General features: G+C 42.8%; 1 protein-coding gene across 2 annotated transcripts in view; it reads left to right on the top strand.

The window, feature by feature from the left end:
- The window catches only part of GABRG2 (gamma-aminobutyric acid type A receptor subunit gamma2), a 364,630-nt gene that overhangs the window by 101,313 nt on the left and 241,680 nt on the right, over nucleotides 1-21,637 (top strand). For both annotated transcript variants that reach the window (XM_073620838.1, XM_073620837.1), the window contains exon 2: nucleotides 20,658-20,806. In XM_073620838.1, the coding sequence (XP_073476939.1) occupies nucleotides 20,658-20,806 (149 nt within the window). The remainder of the gene's footprint in view (nucleotides 1-20,657; nucleotides 20,807-21,637) is intronic.

Genomic DNA, 21,637 nt, shown 5'->3' with positions numbered 1-21,637 from the left:
GGACTCTGTCTAATTCCAGACGTTCGATAGGGATGAATGGTTGAAGTTCTTGAAATAACGCTGTAATTGTAGACTGTAGGTCTGTCACCGTTTCTGGAATTCCTCTTATGCGCAAATTGGATCTCCTGGCCCTATTTTCATAGTCCTATAATTTAGATTGGAGTAATAAATTCTCTTCTTTTAAATTCTGTATTTCAGTCATATTGTCTTGTGTATTCAGTTCTATTTCATCTATTTTTAGCTCCAAAGCAGCAGTGCGGTTACCTAGCTCTTTGATCTCTTTGGTGAGGCTGCTAGTTATCTGTTCAGAGGTCTGCTTTAATGCCTTGTGAAGCATTTTCTCAAACTGATGCAGAAGTGCTGGGGATGCTGTCGATATTTGTAAAGGATTATGTGAAGGAGTTAGTTCAGTTTCTGAATCAGCAGGGGAGATTAGCTGGGTTGCTTTTTGCCTGTGGGAACGCACTGAGGCAGTGAATGAGGAGGGAGCCGCCATCGTTTTAGCTGCAGTGCACCCCTGTATGTCCTTTGTGAGATGAATTTTTGACTTGCCACGGTTTCCTCCCAACACCATTATGGTGGCTTAAAATTATATCTGCCTGTTCCCTGGTACAAGGGGGTGCTGAAGGATACCTTTTTGCCCTGCTATGTCCCTTATGAAGGTGGCTTTATCCCTCAGCGGAGCGGAGCTCTAGCTTTCCATGTCTGTCCCGCTAGACTCCACCTCCAGGCCCCCCCTGTCCTGGCAATTTTAAGGCCTCAAGAAATGAGGCCATCAGTACATCAGATTGATCAATTTTCAGATATACAGCATATACCATAGTTTGTATGCGCTAAAACTTTAACACAAACCAATTAACCACTTGCCGACCTGCTCACACAGATATACTGCGGCAGGTCGGCTCTCCTGCATGAACTGATGCACCTGTATGTTTGTCCATACAAGGAGGATAGAAAAAGCGTGCACACGCCCGGCGCACGCCATGGGAGCGGGCCCGCGGGTCCCGTGGACTTGATGTCCGCCGGTGGCACGCCGGTGGTATGCGATTGTCTTGTACACAGGCAGAATGGGGAACTGTAAACAAGGCATTTCCCTGTTCTTCCTAGTGACATGACAGAGATCTACTGTTCCCAGTGATTGGGAATAGCGATCTCTGTCATGTTCCAGTAAGCCCATCAACCCTACAGTTAGAAGACGCTGAGGGAACACACTTAACCCCTTGATCACCCCCTGGTGTTAACCCCTTCCCTGCCAGTGTCATTTTTACATTGATCAGTAATGTCCCCATTTAGGGTCAGACTTGTCCACCACAATGTCGCAGTCCCACTAAAAATCACAGATCGCTGCCATTACTAGCAAAAACAATTAAAAAAAAAGTCCCTAAATCTATCCTGTAGTTTGTAGACGTGATAACTTTTGCGCAAACCAATCAATATATGCCTATTGCGATTTTTTTTCCCAAAGATATGCAGAAGAATATATATCGGCCTAAATTGATGAATACTTTTTTTTTAATTTATTTATTTTGGAAATGTATTATAGCCGCAAGTAAAAAAATAAAGTTTTTTTTCAAAATTGTTGCTCTTTTTTTAGCGCAAAAAATAAAAAAAACGGCAGAGGTGATCAAATACCACAAAACGAAAGCTCTATTTGTGGGTAAAAAATTACGTCAATTTTGTTTGGGTACAGCGTTGCATGACCGCGTAATTGTCAGTTAAAGCGACACAGTGCTGTATCACAAAAAATTGCCTGGTCATTAAGGGGGTGAATCCTTCCGGGGCTGCAGTGGTTAATATACACTTATTGTTTTTTTTTTTTACCAAAGACATGTAGCAGGATACTTTTTGGCCTAAATTAGGTTATGTTATGTAACAGAAAGAAGAAAATTTTGTCTTTGTTTTTTTTTACATTTCTGTCATTTTTCATTTATATAGCAAAAAAAAAGTGGTGATCAAATACCACCAAGAGATATCTCTATTTGTGTGAAAAAAAATATAAATATTTAATTTGCGTACAGTTTTGCAAAAATTGCCTATCATGAAGGGGGTAAAACTTTCCAGTGGTCAAGTGGTTAAAGTAAAAAAAAGTCAAACAGTGGACCAGTGTGCTTACTTTTGAAATTTTTAGAGCAGAGGTATAGGCAACCTTAAAAGCATCTTATGCCAAAAAATTCTGAGAAAATGAGACTGGCAGATATACATAGTTACATAGTTAGTAAGGTTGAATAAAGACACCAGTCCAACTACCCATATAGTGCCGTCAATTTACGCAGTGCTCCACACATACATCATACATCATATATATATAAAACAAAATATCTACTGAAATTATACTGAAATTAAGAAAATGAATATTAATAAGTAAATTGTAGTGCTGTAAACTAATTTCTGCAATAATAACCTCCATTAGTGTCAGGGACTGCAAGATTAACCCGCGACATTGATGTTAGTGACTGCAATAACATACCACAAACTTTAGACTTTCATAAAGGGGCATTGCCCGGATAAGATATAATCTGGCAAACAGGACACCACAGCAACAAGTTTCTATACAGGGTTAAATATTGGCTGTGGCTTAAAGAGACACAGTGTACACTGCACACATTCCCAATAGTTTTTGTACTACTACTGAGATACTATGTAACTGTTGGAATTTTCCTAGGTTGCCCCTCTTCATTAGTTCTGTGTGTTTCCTCTCCTTGTGTCCACACTGTCCTGGCTGGGTCCCCTATAGATTTTTACCCTGTGTGTATGGGCATAGTTTTTTTGATATTGTACAGCAGCCACCTACTTGTGGCTCTGTTACTTCATACTCACACTGTACGGTCCTTACTTTCCTTTTCATTACTTTAAGAACTGTCAAAAATTTTAATTTAATTTAACACAAAATTCCAAATTGTTATGGATATATACTGTACACTGAGTGGAGTAGATTACTGCAATCTACACTGCATTCTGGTTTGACAACAACAGTGATGATTATAGGTAAATAATAGTTCTCATGTTGGTGATTTAATATACCTCAAGCAAAACTACAATTGGCAATGTCAGCTGCCCTTCAAATCAAACATGGAAACCAATTAGTTTGAATGGGCATAGCTCATCTAAATTTGCATAGTTTCATGAAAACTTTCATCCATTTTTCAGAAATTGGCTTTTGGGTGCATTTAACAAATTGTCCAAAGGAAGAATTATCTTAAACAACCTGACAGAAACAGATATAATTTTGCTTTCAGCTGAGGTTTTAAGATATGCAGAGACAGAAGGAACATTGTATCTGGAACTTAAAAGCACCTGTTTATACACTGTTGGCTGTGTCTTATGTAACTACCTTGCTACCACAGACTTTATCTTCATCCTATATTAAGGTTATCTGATTTTCTAAATGAAATCCAGGGACACCCTACTGACCATGCCCATTTATAACCACTCCTGAAAAATGATTCCCTCATTTGTAGTCACAACCGCAAAATCATGGACATGTTTTTAACGTGTCCTTAAACAATTGGTCACCAATTTTGAACCAAGATGAAGATATTCAAGTTATAAAGACAAAATGACAGATTTCAAGTAGCATGCATCAAGATATTCATAGTTGGGGGCACACACCTTGAGAGTATCTAGAAGAAAAATGCTGAAGTGAGTGTGAAAGCTGTGGCATGCACTGCCAATGGTTATGGCACATGCGTGAGTTGAAAAGTTTAATAGTGGTTCAATATATGGGGCTGCAATTGGTGAAGGAAAAAAATAGAATTTGTAACAATTTGTATCTCATGCAATGAAGAGAACCTGTTACGATAAAAATATGGGAAGCTACCATTACCGTTTTTAAAGGACCAAGTTCTAAGGCTAAATCTCTGACCTAGAGCCAATCTGAAACCAGTGAAATAGTAACTCCTGGCTTAATTTTTTCTAGGTCAATGATTAGATATGCAATCAAGCAAAGTTACAGATACCCTCAGAATTGCATCCTTAAATGCAAGTCAGCTATGACAGTTCCAGTATTTCTGTCCTGTAATGCCCACTTTAACATTAGGAGTTTACTGAGAGTGTTTTCATTTTTTTTTTTTGCTTGAATAATTGATTACATAGCAGCCCAAAGAAGTGTTAGGCCTTTAACTCGGCCTTTTGGCAGGTATTAATATTTGTATAAAAAAAAATATTTCCAATCAGTGCAAGTCTCACAGACACTTCTTACCAGTGGCGGCTGGTGAAGTTTTAGGAGGGGGGGTGCCAGACCCCACAATTCCATTTTGACCCCTCCCACTTGGTGAAAATGGGCATGGTTTCAGCAAAATAGTGGGCATGGCTCTAAGGTGCTGTGGTTAGCATCTGAGAAAAATGAGGGATGGAGGGAGAGGGAGGGGGAGAGGGAGGGAGGGACAGCAGGCCCAGATGCTACACAACAATAGAAATATGTGTATTCTAGAAAGTTTAACAATCAGCAGATAAAGATACTCCAAACACCTGGTGTTAGCACTTCAATCATCCCGGCACCATGGTTGTTATTGATTGCAGCACATTATTTCTATTATTACATTGTAATATAAAATGAAATCATTTAACTCACCATAATGCAGAATCAGTGGGAGCCCTGAGCGTGTCACTTGCCATGTCGCCTGTCACCAGATGCCATCAGGTGTCCCCAGCGGAGTCCGTGCTTACATCAGGTGCCCCCAGCGGAGTCCCTCCTTACATCAGGTGCCCCCAGCGGAGTCCGTCCTTACATCAGGTGCCCCCAGCGGAGTCCCTCCTTACATCAGGTGCCCCAGCAGAGTCCCTCCTTACATCAATTGCACCCAGCGGAGTCCCTCCTTACATCAGGTGCCCCCAACAGAGTCCCTCCTTACATCTGTGTCCCCGTCAGTGGAGTCCCTCCTTACATCTGTGTCCCTGTCAGCGGAGCTCCTCCTTACATCTATGTCCCCAGCAGAGCTCCTCCTTACATCTGTGTCCCCAGCAGAGCCCCTCCTTACATCTGTGTCCCCAGCGGAGCCCCTCCATACATCTGTGTCCCCAGTGGAGTCCCTCCTTACATGTGTGTCCCCAGTGGAGCCCCTCCTTACATCTGTGTCCCCAGCGGAGCCCCTCCATACATCTGTGTCCCCAGCGGAGCCCCTCCATACATCTGTGTCCCCAGCGGAGCCCCTCCTTACATCTGTGTCCCCAGCGGAGTCCCTCCTTACATCAGTGTCCCCAGTGGAGCCCCTCCTTACATATGTGTCCCCAGCAGAGCCCCTCCATACATCTGTGTCCCCAGCGGAGCCCCTCCATACATCTGTGTCCCCAGCGGAGCCCCTTCTTGCATCTGTGTCCCCAGTGGAGCAGCAGGGTCCAACCTCACATCAGTGTCCCCGGGAGCACAGGCAGCCCTCCTTCAAGCCGCGTCTGTGACTCTCCCCAGCTAGTTCCTGGCTTTCTCCATGTATTCAGTGGAGAAGGGAGTCAGTGTTCTCCACTGAACACAAGGGGATTAGTCCTCACGGCGGCCATCTTTTTGTAGCCCACAGGAACTGAGAACAAAGCACCCTCCAAACCTCGTGATTGCACTGACGTGGCGCTTCCCATAGTGCACTTAAGGACTTTTTTTTTCTTTTTTTTTTAAAGGGCCATGTTTACATTTTTTTAACATTTTTTGGTCGGGCTGCCACTGCTTCTTAAATGGAAACCAATCTGTGTTTAATGCCCCGTACACACAATCCGACATTCCGACAACAAAATCCATGGATTTTTTTCGACGGATGTTGGCTCAATATTGTCTTGCATACACAGGATCACACAAATATCGTTGTAAATTCCAAACGTCAAAAACGCGGTGACGTACAACATGTAGGACGAGCCAAGAAAAATGAAGTTCAATAGCCAGTGCGGCTCTTCTGCTTGATTCCAAGCATGCATGAAACTTTGTGCGTCGGAATTGTGTACACACAATCAGAATTTACGACAACAGATTTTGTTGTTGGAAAATTTGAGATCCAGATCTCACATTTTGTGTGAGGGAAATTCCGATGGAAAATGTCCGATGGAGCCTACACACGGTCGGAATTTCTGACAACAAGCTCCCATCGAACATTTTCTGTTGGAAAATCTGACCGTGTTTACGGTGCATAACAGTTCTCTTGATCTAGGTGTTGCAGCTCCCTTGTATATCCACTGGGTGGTGAACTGGAATCTGTAACAGATATACAAGGTTTTTTAATAATAAACGTTATCACACTAAGGCGGCTGTGTGCTCTCTTTCACCCTATATTTATTAAATAATTGTATGTTTCTAATATATGCCAGTTAACTTTCCCTTAACTCAACTAAAGTGCAATATTGTTCTTATTATCCAGACATGCACTTAAAATACCTAACTGATTGTTTTGGTTCTGGCAGGTTAAATTGCTTTATTGTTAAAATTATATAATATCTTAACATGAATCCTAAGCTCACTCACAATCACGCATAAAGCAAAGCAAATTCTACATTGTTCTTTTCCCAGCAGAGTGCATTAGAACCCACTAAGAAATAACATTCTTGAAGGCAGAAAAAAAAAACAGAGGTTCAGCCCAGTAAGTGAGAAATCTAAACTTTATAGTAGTCTACTACTAGGGATCAGCCCGATGTTCCAGTCAAACATAAGTTGGTCTAGAACAGGGATATGCAATTAGCGGACCTCCAGCTGTTGCAGAACTACAAGTCCCATGAGGCATAGCAAGACTCTGACAGCCACAAGCTTGACACCCAGAGGCAGAGGCATGATGGGACTTGTAGTTTTGCAACAGCTGGAGGTCCGCTAATTGCATATCCCTGTTCTAGAACATCGGGTGTTCACCCGTTCGCTGAACAGCGAACAATATGCAGTGTTTGCAGCAAATTTGAAAGCCGCAGAACGCTGTTAAAGTCTATAGGACACTAACATGAAAACTCAAAGTGCTCTATTTTAAAGGCTTATATGCAAGTTATTGCCATAAAAAGTGTTTGGGGACCCGGGTCCTGCCCTAGGGGACATGTATCAATGCAAAAAAAGTTTTAAAAACTGCCGTTTTTTCGGGAGCAGTGATTTTAATAATGCTTAAAGTGAAAGAATAAAAATGAAATATTCCTTTAAATATCGTGCCTGGTGGGTGTCCTTAGTATGCCTGTAAAGTAGCACATTTTCCCCATGTTTAGAACAATTCCACAGCAAAATAAATTTCTAAAGGAGAAAATGTAATTTTATTGTTGGCTGTAATGTATTGTTGGGTCCCGGAAATATAGATAAAAATCATTGAAAAAATGGCATGGGTCCCCCCAGTCCACTACCAGTTCCTTTGGGTCTGGTATGGATATTAAGGGGAACCCCACACCCAAATTAAAAAAAAAGTGTGTGGGGGTCCCCCCAAAATCCATACCAGGCCCTTCAGGTCTGCTATGGACATTAAGGGGCACCCTGCACCAAATTTATTTTAAAAAATGGCGTAGGGGTCCCCCAAAATCCATACCAGACCCTTACCTGAGCACGCATCCTGGCAGGTTGCAGGAAAAGGTGGGATGGGAGAGCGCCCCCCTCCTGAACTGTACCAGTCCACATGCCTTCTACATGGAGAGGATGCTTTGGGGTCACAAATGGGTGGGGTCACCCTCTGAAATCATCGTGTGACTCTGCCCCTTAGCTATATAAGAAGTGTCATATGGAGGAGCAGGCAGTCTGCAGAAAGTGTTCATTGAGGCCGTTTTTCTTTTTTGGGTTCGGCAGTGCTGTGGGCGGCATGAGATGAATCTACATCGGGGGGCATTTTTTTTTTTTAATAAAGGAATTGTCAAAAACGAATTTACTGTCTCTATTCACTTTTTACACATTTTTGGGAATGTGTACCCCATACTCATTCACATGGGGGGGCCAGATTCCAAGAAGCCCCCCATCTGCAGACCCCCACAACCACCTGCCAGGGTTGTGAGGACAAGGCTTTTGTCCCCATTAATGTGACAACAAGGTGCTTTGGGGTAAAGCATCAACCCCCCATCAACATGGGGGGTTGATGCTGAAGGGCCTGGTATAGACTGGGGGACCCTATGCCATTTTTTTCAGAATTTTCTATTGCCGGCATTGTAAAATACTAGAACATTGAACACTTGTATATTCTATGCAATAAATAAAGTAAGTATGAATTTAAATATTCACTACCTGAATATCTTCTAACTGGAAGATATGGGAATGCTTTGGGTCTTTTTTGCCTGATATACAGACTGTCTGTGTTAGGTAATTACCAAGTGCGTTTAGATCTTCTATGGAAAATTACAGTTGGAGAATAACCATTTAATTCTGAGTGGCAGCTGAGAGCAAAGCAGAAAGGTTTTTAGGTATATGTGGATCCTAACAGTAAACATCTCTTGTTGTACTGTTTTGGTCTGTTTTATATACCATAAAAAATAGTTTGGTTCGATAAAAGCAAAGAAATACCTTATTATCCTGCCAAAAGAGCTGTAACATCGTGTGCTCTATACCTCTGTGGACTACAGTGCACCCACTTATATTATTGAAAGAGGAGAGGGAGAAGTGTTCTTTCGTCCTAAAACACTTTCTGTGCTACAACATTGCTCCCAAACAGATACTGTCACCCTAAGGCAGGAAGTGTATTATTGACAGAATCACCACTAGAAAATAAAGGGAAGAAGTTCTAAACAATTAACGCTGATGCAGCCGCCACATTTAGCCAGGCACAAGTGGGAGGACATTGACTCGGGATAGCAGTGCTCCTGTATTATTACAATAGGCCAGGTGGAAGCTCTATTATCCCAGGTGAACATCATATGCCTTCCTACCACTCACCTGCCTTGTGCACACCCTAGGGGCCAAGCAGTGGAGCGATCTGTGCCCCTGCTGTGTCCTTGGGACACAGCAGATCACAGATCCTTGTAGCAGGACAGTGCGTGGCCCTGGTACCATATGATCAGTACCACTGTGACCAATCACATCAATCACATGTCAATCGTAAACAATGGCTTTCATTCGTAGCCATTGTGTACTAATGTGATAATCTCTGTGATTGGTCACAGTGATCACATGGTACACGATCAATCACAGCGGGCCTGTACCATGCGATAGCTGTGGCCAATTGCAGCTATTACAGTTGTACACAATGGCACATGAGTGGATGCCATTCACACTTTCACAGTGTGATAATGATAGCTTATACAGTGATTATCACTGTAATAAGCAATCCTAGTGTAGAAAAAAACAAATCCTAAATACCTACCCAGAGCTGTAGAATGTGACTAAGGCTGGCCACACATTATATAATTTTCTTGTACAACGTTCCTTTAGATTTACCAAAGCCATTTAATATAAGGTCAAACAAACAATTTTATGCAATCATGCAGGCCCTTGCACTACATAGTTAAAGGTAGAACTAATGGAAATTTACTTTCAAAATATGTATTAAAGATTTTACAAGAAGTAAAAAAAGCGTCAATAGAAAAGTACCACCATCAGCTGAACACATTTAGAAATAAAACACAAATGCAATGCTTAATACATTAATGCCCACTTCACCTGACTCACAACAATCGCGGTAATCCTCAGATTAAGCAGGGTTCAATGATCCATCACCTGATGCACCAGTGAGAGAAGTATCCCATTGACGAACATCCCAAGATCAACAAGCTGGATATGTGGAGTGCTAGATCATCAGACTCCTGGGTAGTCAACAATACGATGGAGAAAAATCTGAAGAAAGAATAAGGACAACAAAAGAAAAAGCATAGAGTAAAGAGAAATGGTTCAGACCAGAGTCAGAGGGAATAATATAATCCCCAAAACCAAATGGCTCCCAAACAGCCCATGGCTCCCAAATCTTTTCAAAATTCTTGGACTGTGTCCTCCAGGATGCCAACAATATCGCATGAAACATGATCTAGGTAACTTTATCCCTAGCCTGCTTCAGGGATACATTAGGTTGTTTCCAGGACTTGGCAAGAGTCATCTTAGCCCCTAACAAAATAAAGAATATCAAACATTGTAAGCTTTTAGTTAGACCAGGCACAGGGGAGTTAAGGCACGCTATACATGGAATCTGAGGACCTGTCTGTCTTGTTAGTCTCCGTATCAGGGCAAAGATGCTGTTCCAAAACCCATGGATCATAGGGCATTCCCTCCAAATATGGGGGTGCATGGCTTGCGCGTGCACGAGAATGGCTGCTTGAGCCTGGAGCTCTCCACAGCCGACCAGACAAGCACAGCTAACAGGCAGGATAACGGCCCCATCGAACCACCCGGATTGCTGACACACTCCCACGGCACCTGCAGCACAGATGTCCCGCAAACAGGGCCAGGAATGGGGCCCAAAAAAACTCACGGCCATATTCTTCCAGCCGGATCGGGCGCTGGAACGAAACCAAAATGGCGCCGCCAGAGCTGAAGGGAGATACACGGAGACATATACAGACCTCCCGGATGGCCATCCATGGGAAATGAGAGCAGGATTCCTCTTCTCCCCATGACTCCCCTCCTGCCTCTCCAGTCTCCCAGAGCCCTGTGAAATCCGGAGTGAGGATGGATCCCTCTTGCCAGGCCGCAGACACAGTGAGTACAGGCCTGCACAATGACAATGCAATATCTTCATTGCAATCATCCATAGCTGCATTCCCAACATCAGGGCAACCAGTACTAGATACCATAATGAAGGATATGCTAATGTCACTGCAATCCTCCCTTATGTCAAACCTATCCTCCCTGATCCATAAGTTCTCCCTGGAAATTAAACATATGGATGGTCGAGTGCAATATATGGAAGACAAAATGGAGGAATGTACTGTAACGGTGAATGACTTGGTTGATGCATATGCAGATCAAAAAGATGAATCTATGTGGATCAAAGCAAAGCTGGCGGACCTCAAGGTCCGCTCTCGCTGCAATAACATTAAAATCAGAGGCGTACCTGAGTCTGTTCCACCCATGGAATTGCGTAAATATGCTAGCACCATGTTTTCCACCTTACTGCCAGAATTGTCCCCGATAGAGCTCACCATTGACCGTATCCACAGGGTCCCCAAACCACGCCGCCTAGGAAAGTCGATCCCCAGAGATGTCCTCCTGCGGATCCATTTCTATCAGGCCAAGGAACAAATCCTCCTGAAAGCTAGGGAAATAGCCACCCTTCCAGCACCGTACTCAGATATTCAAATGTTTGCGGATCTCTCGCAATTTACCTTACAAATGAGACGGCAACTCAAGACAGTAACGGAAGCCCTGTCCAACCATTAGATTACATACAAGTGGAGCCACCTGGCCACTATACTGGCCACCTACAATGGAAACCATCATGCCATATATACCATTGAAGGCGGTATGATTCTGCTTCACTCATGGGGTATCATCCCAGAACCCCTGCAACACACCCCTGACCTGCGAGGAAAACCAAACCTCTTTCATTTTGAGCAGCACCGGGGGTACAGCAAAGCTATATACAAATGCGAATCCCCTGCCCGGTAATTGATAAGCAACAGTTACAAGTCTGGTCCGGCTTCCTGCTCATCCTTTCAGTTTCTGAACTTCCCCTCTAGTTCAGTTAGCATTTCTTAAGAATTGCACACTGCTGACGTTCATATCTGTTCTATTTTGAGCTGTTTACTGTTCATTTTTTGTTGTTTCTGTCGTTTTTGTCAGTACCTACTTTTCTGCAACATATCCTGGTAAACCAGTATTTACAGTGCGATAACTACTTTGCTTTATACCTTGCAATAGAACCTTGATGAGCTAACGTTTTTGAAATACCACCCACCAAATATGGCAGATTGTCCCCAACATCTGACAGCCTCGAAAACACAAAGGCGATACAGAGAGGTACATTTCAGCCAATCGAGTTGGCACCAAGTACCAACCGGTGAGTACCTTTAAATTTCCCTCTGTCAAGGTGACATTCTGGATACTCCTGTATGATCTTAGGAAACAAGTGTGCCATACCTCCGTGTCCAGTTCCTCTCCCAAATCAGTGTCCCAGTCCACCATATAAGGGAGTCTAGGAGGGGAGCCCAGTAGTAGCCCATAGACAAGGGAGATCCCACCATGCTAATCGCATCCTGTGTACACCATGTCTGATACGGAGTCACCAGGTAGTGGTCTGGTTTGACCGGCCAAAGGGATTGTAGGAAGTGCGAAATTTGGAAAAAAACAAAAGCGCTTCAACGGAGGCATACCAAGGACCACCGTATCGTGACGGAGCATAAACGGTCCCCTATGTGTGATAAACTGTCCAATTATATATAGTCCTTTGTCCAGCCACCACTTAAAGGCCCTAATATCCTGCCCTGGAGGGAAATCCAGGTTATTAAACAAATGAGCTAATGGGCGGAAAGAAGAGACCTGGTCACAGTTTGAGCAGAGCTTATCCCACAATGCCACCGAATGAGAAAGCGTAGGCGTTGAAATAGGGGGATGGAGCTTAGGAGAGCTCCATAAAAAGGTAGTCCAATGTAAAGCCAGGAGTTGCCATCATCTCCATATGTACCTAATCTGGTTTGACGTATCGAGAGTATACTGCTGAAAATTGCGTAAGATGAGCTGCCTGGTAATACCGAAACAGGTCAGGCAACCCCAGCCCTCCCTGAGTCTTGGGATAAATTAGAATTTTCTTTGAAATCAGTGCCCTTTATTACCCCATATATATCGTACTACCTTGGCCTAAAAGCGAGCCAGCACCGAACGGGGAATGGGAATAGGCAAGGACCTAAAGAAATAGAGAATTCTCAGTAATAGTGCAATTTTAACTGTATGAATTCTGCCCAGCCAGGATATATTATGAAGGGATCACTGCTGAAGGTCTGCTTCCAATTCACAAAACAGGGAAGGGTAATTGTATTTACATAGAGAGTCTATATCAGCTGTCAATTGTACCGCTAAATACGGTATATGAGTGGGATTCCAAATGAAAGGGAAACAGTCTCTAAGGCGATCAACCAGATCTGCAGGGACTGAAACATTTAGTGCCATAGATTTAGCCAAATTGACTTCTAACCGTGATTCCTTGCCAAAGTCCTGAAGCAATACAAATACCTTGGGAGTTAAAGTCAAGGGGGAGGTCAGGAATAACAACAAATAATCTGCAAACAGTACGTATTTATGTTCTCGTTCCCCTCAATGAACCCCCTGATCGGGTCTAGGTCGGTCTGGATGGCCACTGTTAGGGTCTCTATGGCGATTGTGAAAATTAAAGGGGACAAGGGGCAGCCCTGCCTTGTACATTGTTATTTAGTGATGGGGGAAGAAAACTGGCCTTGTAGGCGCACTTGGGCTTGCGGGGCAGAATACAGAGCTTGCAGGGTTGAAAGAAACCAGGGGGCGGATGCCCAGACAAGACCTTAAACATATAGGTCCAGGAGACCGAATCAAAGGCCTTCTGTAAATCTAAGGACAATAAAAATCTTTCCTGAGGGGGACCCCCATCCAGACCGAAGCAGAGACGATATTAATATCCTGGTGAATCTGGTCAGGCCCCCTGCCTTCCAGGAATTAAGCCCACCTGATCCTTATGAACATAAGAGGCAAAGAAAGAGGCCAAACGGTTAGCTAAGATTTTGGTCAGGAGCTTTAGGTTCTTGTTAATTAAGGAAATGGGCCTGTAATTCCCAACATCACCGGGATCCTTACCAGGTTTAGGAATAACTGTGATATTAGCCATGTTGTACAATGGAGAGTAAAGTCCCTGAGTGTTATGACTAAAGACCCATAGCACCAAAGGATTAACAGGGGCCATGATTGCAGATCAGCGGGGAGGGGCGCCCAACTAGTAGACCACTGCTTACCACACCACTAACAGGACCAAGCATAGTATCTGAGAGGCCACCCCAGACTCCAGAATCTCTGGCAATAGACAAAAGAACCGACTCTGGACCAAACCTAAGAGAACAAGAAAAGAGTGAACAAGACAGATAGAAAAGAGAAACACAAAAGATCAAAAAAGAGTAGTAAGTGAGGAGTGAGCAACAAAAAGGCCAACAAAAAGGTGGACCACGACCCGAACCAATATGCGCATTCCATTGGGACAGGTGGGGACACAAGCCTCCCCAAGCCGGCCATTGCTACCACCAGAATGAAGCTAAGAAAATTCCAGAAAATAGAACTCTCACTACCATGCTTGTGATACATTGGGAGGCCCAGCAGGCCGGGTCCCTGGCAGCCAGAAAGCTTTCTGATGCCACAGAAGACCCAGACCACAGGCCCCCAAACAATCCCCATGGAAACACCAGAGCCTAACAATGGCTACCCCATGATCCCCTTAGAAACAATGAAAAATGTAGAAACATAGAAAAACATTTGAAAACTGTTAAAATGCAAAGTAGGGGGACTCTGGTTCCCCAATGCAGGTCAAAAAATAAAAAATACAAGGAATGTAGTCCCACATTGGATCATCACAGATCAAAATGCCTAACGATCAGGGAGGCAGTTCAGGGTGGTGGAGAGTCTCTAGTACATCGGGATTCAGCCTCTTGCCACAGAGGTGAGATAGGGCATGGAGGAAGGGGATGGTTAGCTGAATGCACCCCTGAGCGTGGCGGTGAAGAAGAAGGCCCTCTATCAATTACTCCCAGCTTAAGAAGTAGACCTTCTCCCTCTGCAAAAGACGAGAAAGTGTAAGGCTTATTCTGCATAGTGAAGAGCAGTTAAAACGAGAACGCCCAATGGTATTTCACCCCTTTTTTTGAAAGCACCAGCAATAAGGATTTGAGAGCCCATCGCTGTTGAATGGTATAGGGGGACAGGTCAGCAAAAATTTGAACAGCATGGCCCTGAATAGCCAGCAAAGGAGAGTCTCAGGAACATTTCATCACAGTTTCCTTTAATTAGTAGTAATGCTGCTTCACAATTATGTCCCGGGGCTAACCATCCGAGCATGGGGGCTGCAGAGCCCTATGGGAACTATCTACCTCTAACTGATGTTCAGGTATGTTAGGCAGGAGATCCCATAAAAACGCATGATTTCTAGCAGGAGTGTCCTTGATGGATTCCGGGAGTCCTCTGATCCTGAAATTATAAAGCCTGGAACGGTTCTCCAGGTCATCAATTTTGGCCATCGCAGAGTCAAGTTGATCCTGCAACGACTGGATGCAGGCAGTATTTAGGTTTGTCAGTGTCACTGTGGCTTCCAGTTTATTTTCCACATGTTCTACATGGGAGCCAAAACCCAGAAGATCAGCCTTAATATCAGTGGTAATCTGGGTTGCAATTCTGATCAGCCCTGGGTCCAACATTTCTGAGAATTTGCCAAAAATAGAATCAACGCAGTCTGGAGCTAGAGCATGAGCAGCTAGCTTTGGGGGGGGTTGGGCTGTGAGGCTGTGAGAGTTTTAAGTCCTCCATACTGCAGTATATCAGAGACTCTGTGGAAGCAGGAGAGTCTCCACCACAGAGGGGGTACTCACAAGAGTCCTGAGTGCCAGGCAGCTCCGTGGCATCCCCCATAATCCCTGTCTGATCTGTAGACACCATGCCTCGTGTGGGGACAGAAGGCCCGGGCACATCTTGGATTTTGCGGCCTGTCCCCTCACCCCCGGCAGCGGCCGAGAGAGGGCTCTGCGATCTGCACTCCTGGTCATTTGTCAGTGCAGAGTGGTATCCCCTACCTCCTGCACTGGATTGCGGCCTGATCTGAGGGTGTGGGCACTGTGGTGGTGGAGATTCGGACAGTTTGGGACGGAGCTCTCGGCTTTAGCAACCATCTTGGAGAGCTCCGCTCATGTGCCTCTGATCTAAAGGAAATGTAATAAGAAAATTGTATGATGTATGGCCAGCCTTATGCCCCGTACACACGGTCGGATTTTCCGACGGAAAATGTGTGATAGGACCTTGTTGTCGGAAATTCCGACCATGTGTAGGCTCCATCACACATTTTCCATCGGATTTTCCGACACACAAAGTTTGAGAGCAGGATATAAAATTTTCCGACAACAAAATCCATTGTCGGAAATTCAGATCGTGTGTACACAAATCCGACGGACAAAGTGCCACGCATGCTCAGAATAAATAAAGAGATGAAAGCTATTGGCCACTGCCCCGTTTATAGTCCAGACGTATGTGTTTTACGTCACGTTTACGTTTAGAACAATCGGATTTTCCGACAACTTTGTGTGACCCTGTGTATGCAAGACAAGTTTGAGCCAACATCCGTTGGAAAAAATCCATGGATTTTGTTGTCGGAATGTCCGAACAAAGTCCGACCGTGTGTACAGGGCATTAGAGTGTGACTTATCTCAATGAGATAAGTCCTGTCCTGTGCTCTCTGCCTCAGGCCTGGATTCCTGAATTATTTTATGTTTTTGAGCACTTATCTGCCTTCCACCGCCTGAGCTGTGAATCACTTGTTCATCTGTTTAGCGAACACCTAAATTTTCAGGGCTTTCGATGGGTGTTTGCACACTGCACAGTGAATTCTAAGCCCTCATTGGGCAAAGAATTGCCCAATCAGGGTGCAGTAAACACCTGGTTGTTAAGGAGCAGGCCGGTAAGCCGGCAATAAAAAAGTTTGAAAAGAATGGCGTGGGGTCACCCCTAGTCCATACCAGGCTTTTCAGGTCTGGTATGGATTTTAAGGGGAGCTCCATGCCAAAATTTAAAAAAAAAACATGGAGTGTCCCCCCCCAGAATCCATACTAGAAACTTATCTGAGTAGGCAGCCTGGCAGGCCAGAAAAGGGGGGGCGAGTGAGTGGGGATGGGTGCTTTGGGGTGGGGGCCTCATCCCCACAGCCCTGGTCAGTAGTTGTGGGGGTCTGCAAGCAGGAGGCTTATTGTAATCTGGAAGCCCCTTTTAACAAGGTGCTCCCCAAATCTCAGCCCCCTGTGTGACCAAAAAAGTAATAAAAATACAGACAGTTTTTGCCAATTCCATTATTAGCCACTTGCCGACCACCGCACGCCAATTTATGTCGGCAGAATGGCACGGGCAGGCAAAAGGGGAGTACCCGTACGTTCCTTTTTAAACTTGCCCGCGGGTCCTGCAAACTCAATGTTCACCGGCAGCACGCGATTGCAGCGAGGAGAGGCAGAAGGGGGAGATACCTATGTAAACAAGGCATTTGAATGTTCTGCCTTGCAACATGACAGGGATCTACTGCTCCCAGTGATCGGGAGCAGTGATCTCTGTCATGTTGTAGTGAGTCCATCCCCCTACAGTTAGAACACATCCAGGGAACACACTTAACCCCTTGATTGCCCCCTAGTGTTTAACCCCTTCCTTGCCAGTGTCATTTATACAGAAATCAGTGGCTATTTGTATCTCTGATCGCTGTATAAATGTCATTGGTCCCAAAATAGTGTCAAAAGTGTCTGATCTGTCCGCCATAATGTGGCAGTCCCGATAAAAATCGCAGATCGCCGCCATTACTGGTAAAAACCTATTTTGTAGACACTATAACTTTTGCGCAAACCAATCATGCACTTATTGCGATTTTTTTACCAAAAATATGTAGAAAAATACATATCAGCCTAAACTGTGGAAGAAATTAGTTTTTTATATATTTTTGGGGGATATTTATTATGGCAAAAAGTAAAAATTATAGCTTAGTTTATAGTTTATAGCGCAAAAAATAAAAAACGCAGAAGTGATCAAATACCACCAAAAGAAAGCTCTATTTGTGGGAAAAAAAGGACGTCAATTTTGTTTGGGTACAATGTCGCATGACCGCGCAATTGTCAGCTAGAGCGATGCAGTGCCTAATCACAAAAAATACTCTGGTCAAGAAGGAGGTAAATGCTTCCAGGGCTAAAGTGGAAAAAAAAGGAGTGTCCCCTGATATAGATCCATCATCAATCATAAAGCTGCCACCACCGTTGCCCCCCCGGACCTGAAAAAAATTGCTCTGCCGTTAATTAAGTCGAACCGCTAAATGCCTGGCTTGCTGCTTGACAGTTCTTACTGTATATATGTAAGGGGTGGAGCCACCTGGCAACATTACCTGGTGGCACAGTCCCCCCTTGTAACATCAGGGCCTGGTATGGACTAGGGAGGGACCCCGCACCGTTTAAAAAAAAAAAATATTATCGGAATGAGTATTGTATTTCCAGTAATTTAAGTGTAATTTCATTGATTTTTTTCTTTAGTAGTGTTATTTTTGCTGCAGCATGTTTTATACATGCTACAGATGCACCACTTCACAGGCAGACTATGGTGATCCCCAGGCACTATATTCAAAGGAATTTTTCATTTTTATTGTTGCACTTTAAGCATCATTAAAATCATTGCTCCTTTATAAATTATCTTTTTAAAAAAAAAATTGCATTGGTACATGTTCCCCAGTGCAGAGTACCCAGACCCCCATCCCCTTTTTATGGCCAATTATTTGCATATAAGCCCTCAAAATAGATTTTTCAAGTTCAGATCCCAAAGTCTTTAATAGGGTTCGCCGTTCGGGTCAAAACTTTTTCTCGTTCGGAAGTTCTGGTGCAAACCGAATAGGGGGGTGTTCGGCCCATCTCTACTGCTGAAGTTCTGAGGAGAATATTGGGATTTTTGAGGAGATTCCAGCTGGCCATACGTAGATCTTATGGAGGAGAAATTTGACCTTTGCTATGTTTGTCAATATATTAATGAAGACAAGGTGATAATAAGGGAAAAAAACCCAGAAAAAAGGAAAACAATAAAGCCACCAAATCTAAAGGCTGTGCATTGGTAGAGTGTGACAGCCCGAAAAGCTTGATATACAGAGAGCTAGATCCAATTTGATATATTTGGAGAAAAACCTTGTTAAACCCCATGTGAGGGAAAGCACACACAGACCTAATACATATAGCAGATGATTCAGCTGGTGGAGGCGAGCACATGGTGTTTAAAATTAAGAAGCTCGCTGCATGGTGATAAGAGTACTAATATTGGGAACTTTTTATTGTTGATAATTTGGACTGTTGTAACACATCATCACGTTAATGATTCTTTCACTATACTTTTTGGTGTATGAGTCCATGGTGGGTGGATGAGCGGTTTGGAGGTTCTCGCCATCATTCATACTTACCTGTGAAGACATTTGCAAGGTGGATAATCAAGTGGAGGTTTCCATTACTACACTCATTTATTTTGAACACAATTTCACTATATAATATTGTGAATGAGGAAGTTTCACCGTCGTTTGTATTATTATTTGTTAATAGATGTATATATTCTATATCCACTTGAAGACCAGGCCTTTTTCTGACGCTTTGTTTACAACTAAAAATTATTTTTTGTTAGAAAATTACTTAGAACCTAGAGAGTAAAATGGTGGGTATTGCAGTTTTTTATGTTATATGGTATTTGTTCAGCAGTTTTTCGAATGCAATTATTTGGGAAAAAACACACTTTAATGAATTTAATGCACACACAGTATAATACCCAATTTTTGGCTAAACTATAAAAGATGGTGATACGCCAGGTAAATAGATACCTAACATGTCACACTTTAAAATTGCGCACACTTATGGAATGGTGACAAACTAGCTTGTCATAGGCTACGCTTTAAAAGCCTTTAAATGTTACCATTTTAGCATTACAGAGGAAGTCTGGTGCTAGAATTATTGCTCTCGCTCTGACATTTGCGACAATAGCTCACATGTGTGGTGTGATGGCTGTCTACGTATGCGTGCAAGCGTATGCGTGTGTTTTATTTGTTTTCATTTTTTTAAACAGTTTCTTTCATTTTTTATGTAAACATCCCTTGTGACAGCAATAGGCAGTGACAGGTACTCTTTATGGAGAGATCTGGGATCTATTAGCACATTATGTTACACTTACCTTTAGAATGGATCCCTCCGGTGATGCCCTGTCACCACTGACAGGGGTTCCATCTTCACCCGTTCTTCTTCCGACTTCCGGATCCATGATGATATCACTACCGCACATGTGCTCGGGAACCCCCGGGCACTGCACAGAGTGCTGAAGGAATGGCACTGGTATGCTGTTCCTTCAGAGGGCATGTGCCAGTGACGTCACTGGCTGTTGTCCGCTGGAATATACGGTGCATGTTTAGGAGTTATTAATTTTACCTACAAAATGTACAAATATATATATATATATATATATATATATATATATATATATATATATATATATATATATATATATATATATGTTTTGTAAATCCTAATTAATTATTTTTTGATAAATAATTTTTTTGCTCACTGGTTGTTAGGACATTGGTGGGTGACAGCTCCCTAACAACCAGGAGGAGAAATGTTTCATTTCACGGTGCAGCTGTAGGTTTGTTTAGGTGAACACCCATTCATTCAGGCATGTGCACAGGATTCTTTATACACTGCACAGAGTGGTGAGGTCTCTCTCATATTATTTCCTCTCCTGGTCAAGAGTTGTTGTGTTCAGCTCTTTCCTGTATTGGTGAATGATTACTCTCATAGTCCAATGTTCTTATGGCTATTTTTCTCTTAGAAATGAAAGTTATATTCGCCAAGCGAAAGACAACAAAGAAACTATTACACACATTACAGGTATTATTCATTAAGCTTGCAAAAATATTGAAACATTTGCAAAGCATTTTTTTATATAAATAGATCCCTTTCTGATTAAAGAGAAGATATTTCATTTACAGAAAATAGCAACCGAGGAATACATACTCATTTAATTATTATAAGGTTTACATAGAAAATTATCATTTTTTATTTTTATTAAATTACATAAATATCTAATTTTTATATTTTCTACATTTTTGTTAAAGTTCTTTACAGAAAGAAGATGAGGACTATGAGGACGCACCATCTAATAAAACATGGTTACTCACACGCAAATTCCTTGATAATGATGTAACATCTATTTTAAATGGACTTCTCAAAGGTTATGACAACAAGCTCAGACCTGATATTGGAGGTATGTGCTTATCCAAAATACATTACTGTATAAAATATTCAAAAATGCAATTACATAATTTCCAGGAAAATACAATGCCTTTATTTAGGCAGCTGTGGTAATAATAAAAAAAAAAAAATATATAGCAACAAAATCTGATGAGTTTTCCCAACGTTTCTGATGGAATATGTATTTGCTTTCTTAATATGGCTGGTTACATGCAAAGTCTTCTACATGAAATACAGACAAACTTTATGCACGTTTGTGGCTCTGGTTATTTATATTTTTGAAACCTCTCATTTGTCAAAATTAGTCAGCAGAGGGTATCTGTAGATCTGTGAGGTAACTGGACTCAAGCACTGTCCATCAAAGCTCAGCGATTCTGAAATTAAGACCTAACTCCAATCAACATTTTGTGCTTAGTTTTGGATAGAGCTGGGGCCATCTGTATCCCTACTTGGGAGATTTCACTTCACTTCACAGTCAGGAAGGACATCTGACAATGTTTGTATTGAAATGTATGCATTCCTGACCCACTGACAATTGCACATCCTGTTTCTTGTATGGGCATAGAAGAGGAAGTAAGGGAAAAATCACAATAACAGGGTCATAGACAGACACAAAAACTTGACAAACTCTTTTTTAGAAAAAAAAAGCTGGAATTGGTCTTTAGTTTCCTTCCCTTGCCTGCCAAATGTACCAAAAAAGAAAAAAAATATTCAGCTTTCACAATTCTTCATCCTCAAGCAGGAGAGAATGTCACAAGTGCCCTCTTACCTGGAATTGTCAGGTTTTTTAGCTGCAGCAGTGCATCAGGGCTTTAAATTTTATGCTGCTAAGCCATCCTGATAT

Source organism: Aquarana catesbeiana, linkage group LG03 (genome assembly GCF_042186555.1).
Source record: "Aquarana catesbeiana isolate 2022-GZ linkage group LG03, ASM4218655v1, whole genome shotgun sequence".
Lineage (NCBI taxonomy): Eukaryota > Metazoa > Chordata > Amphibia > Anura > Ranidae > Aquarana > Aquarana catesbeiana.
The sequence above is the reverse complement of the archived record's forward strand: the minus strand, read 5'-3'. Positions and strand labels throughout refer to the sequence as shown.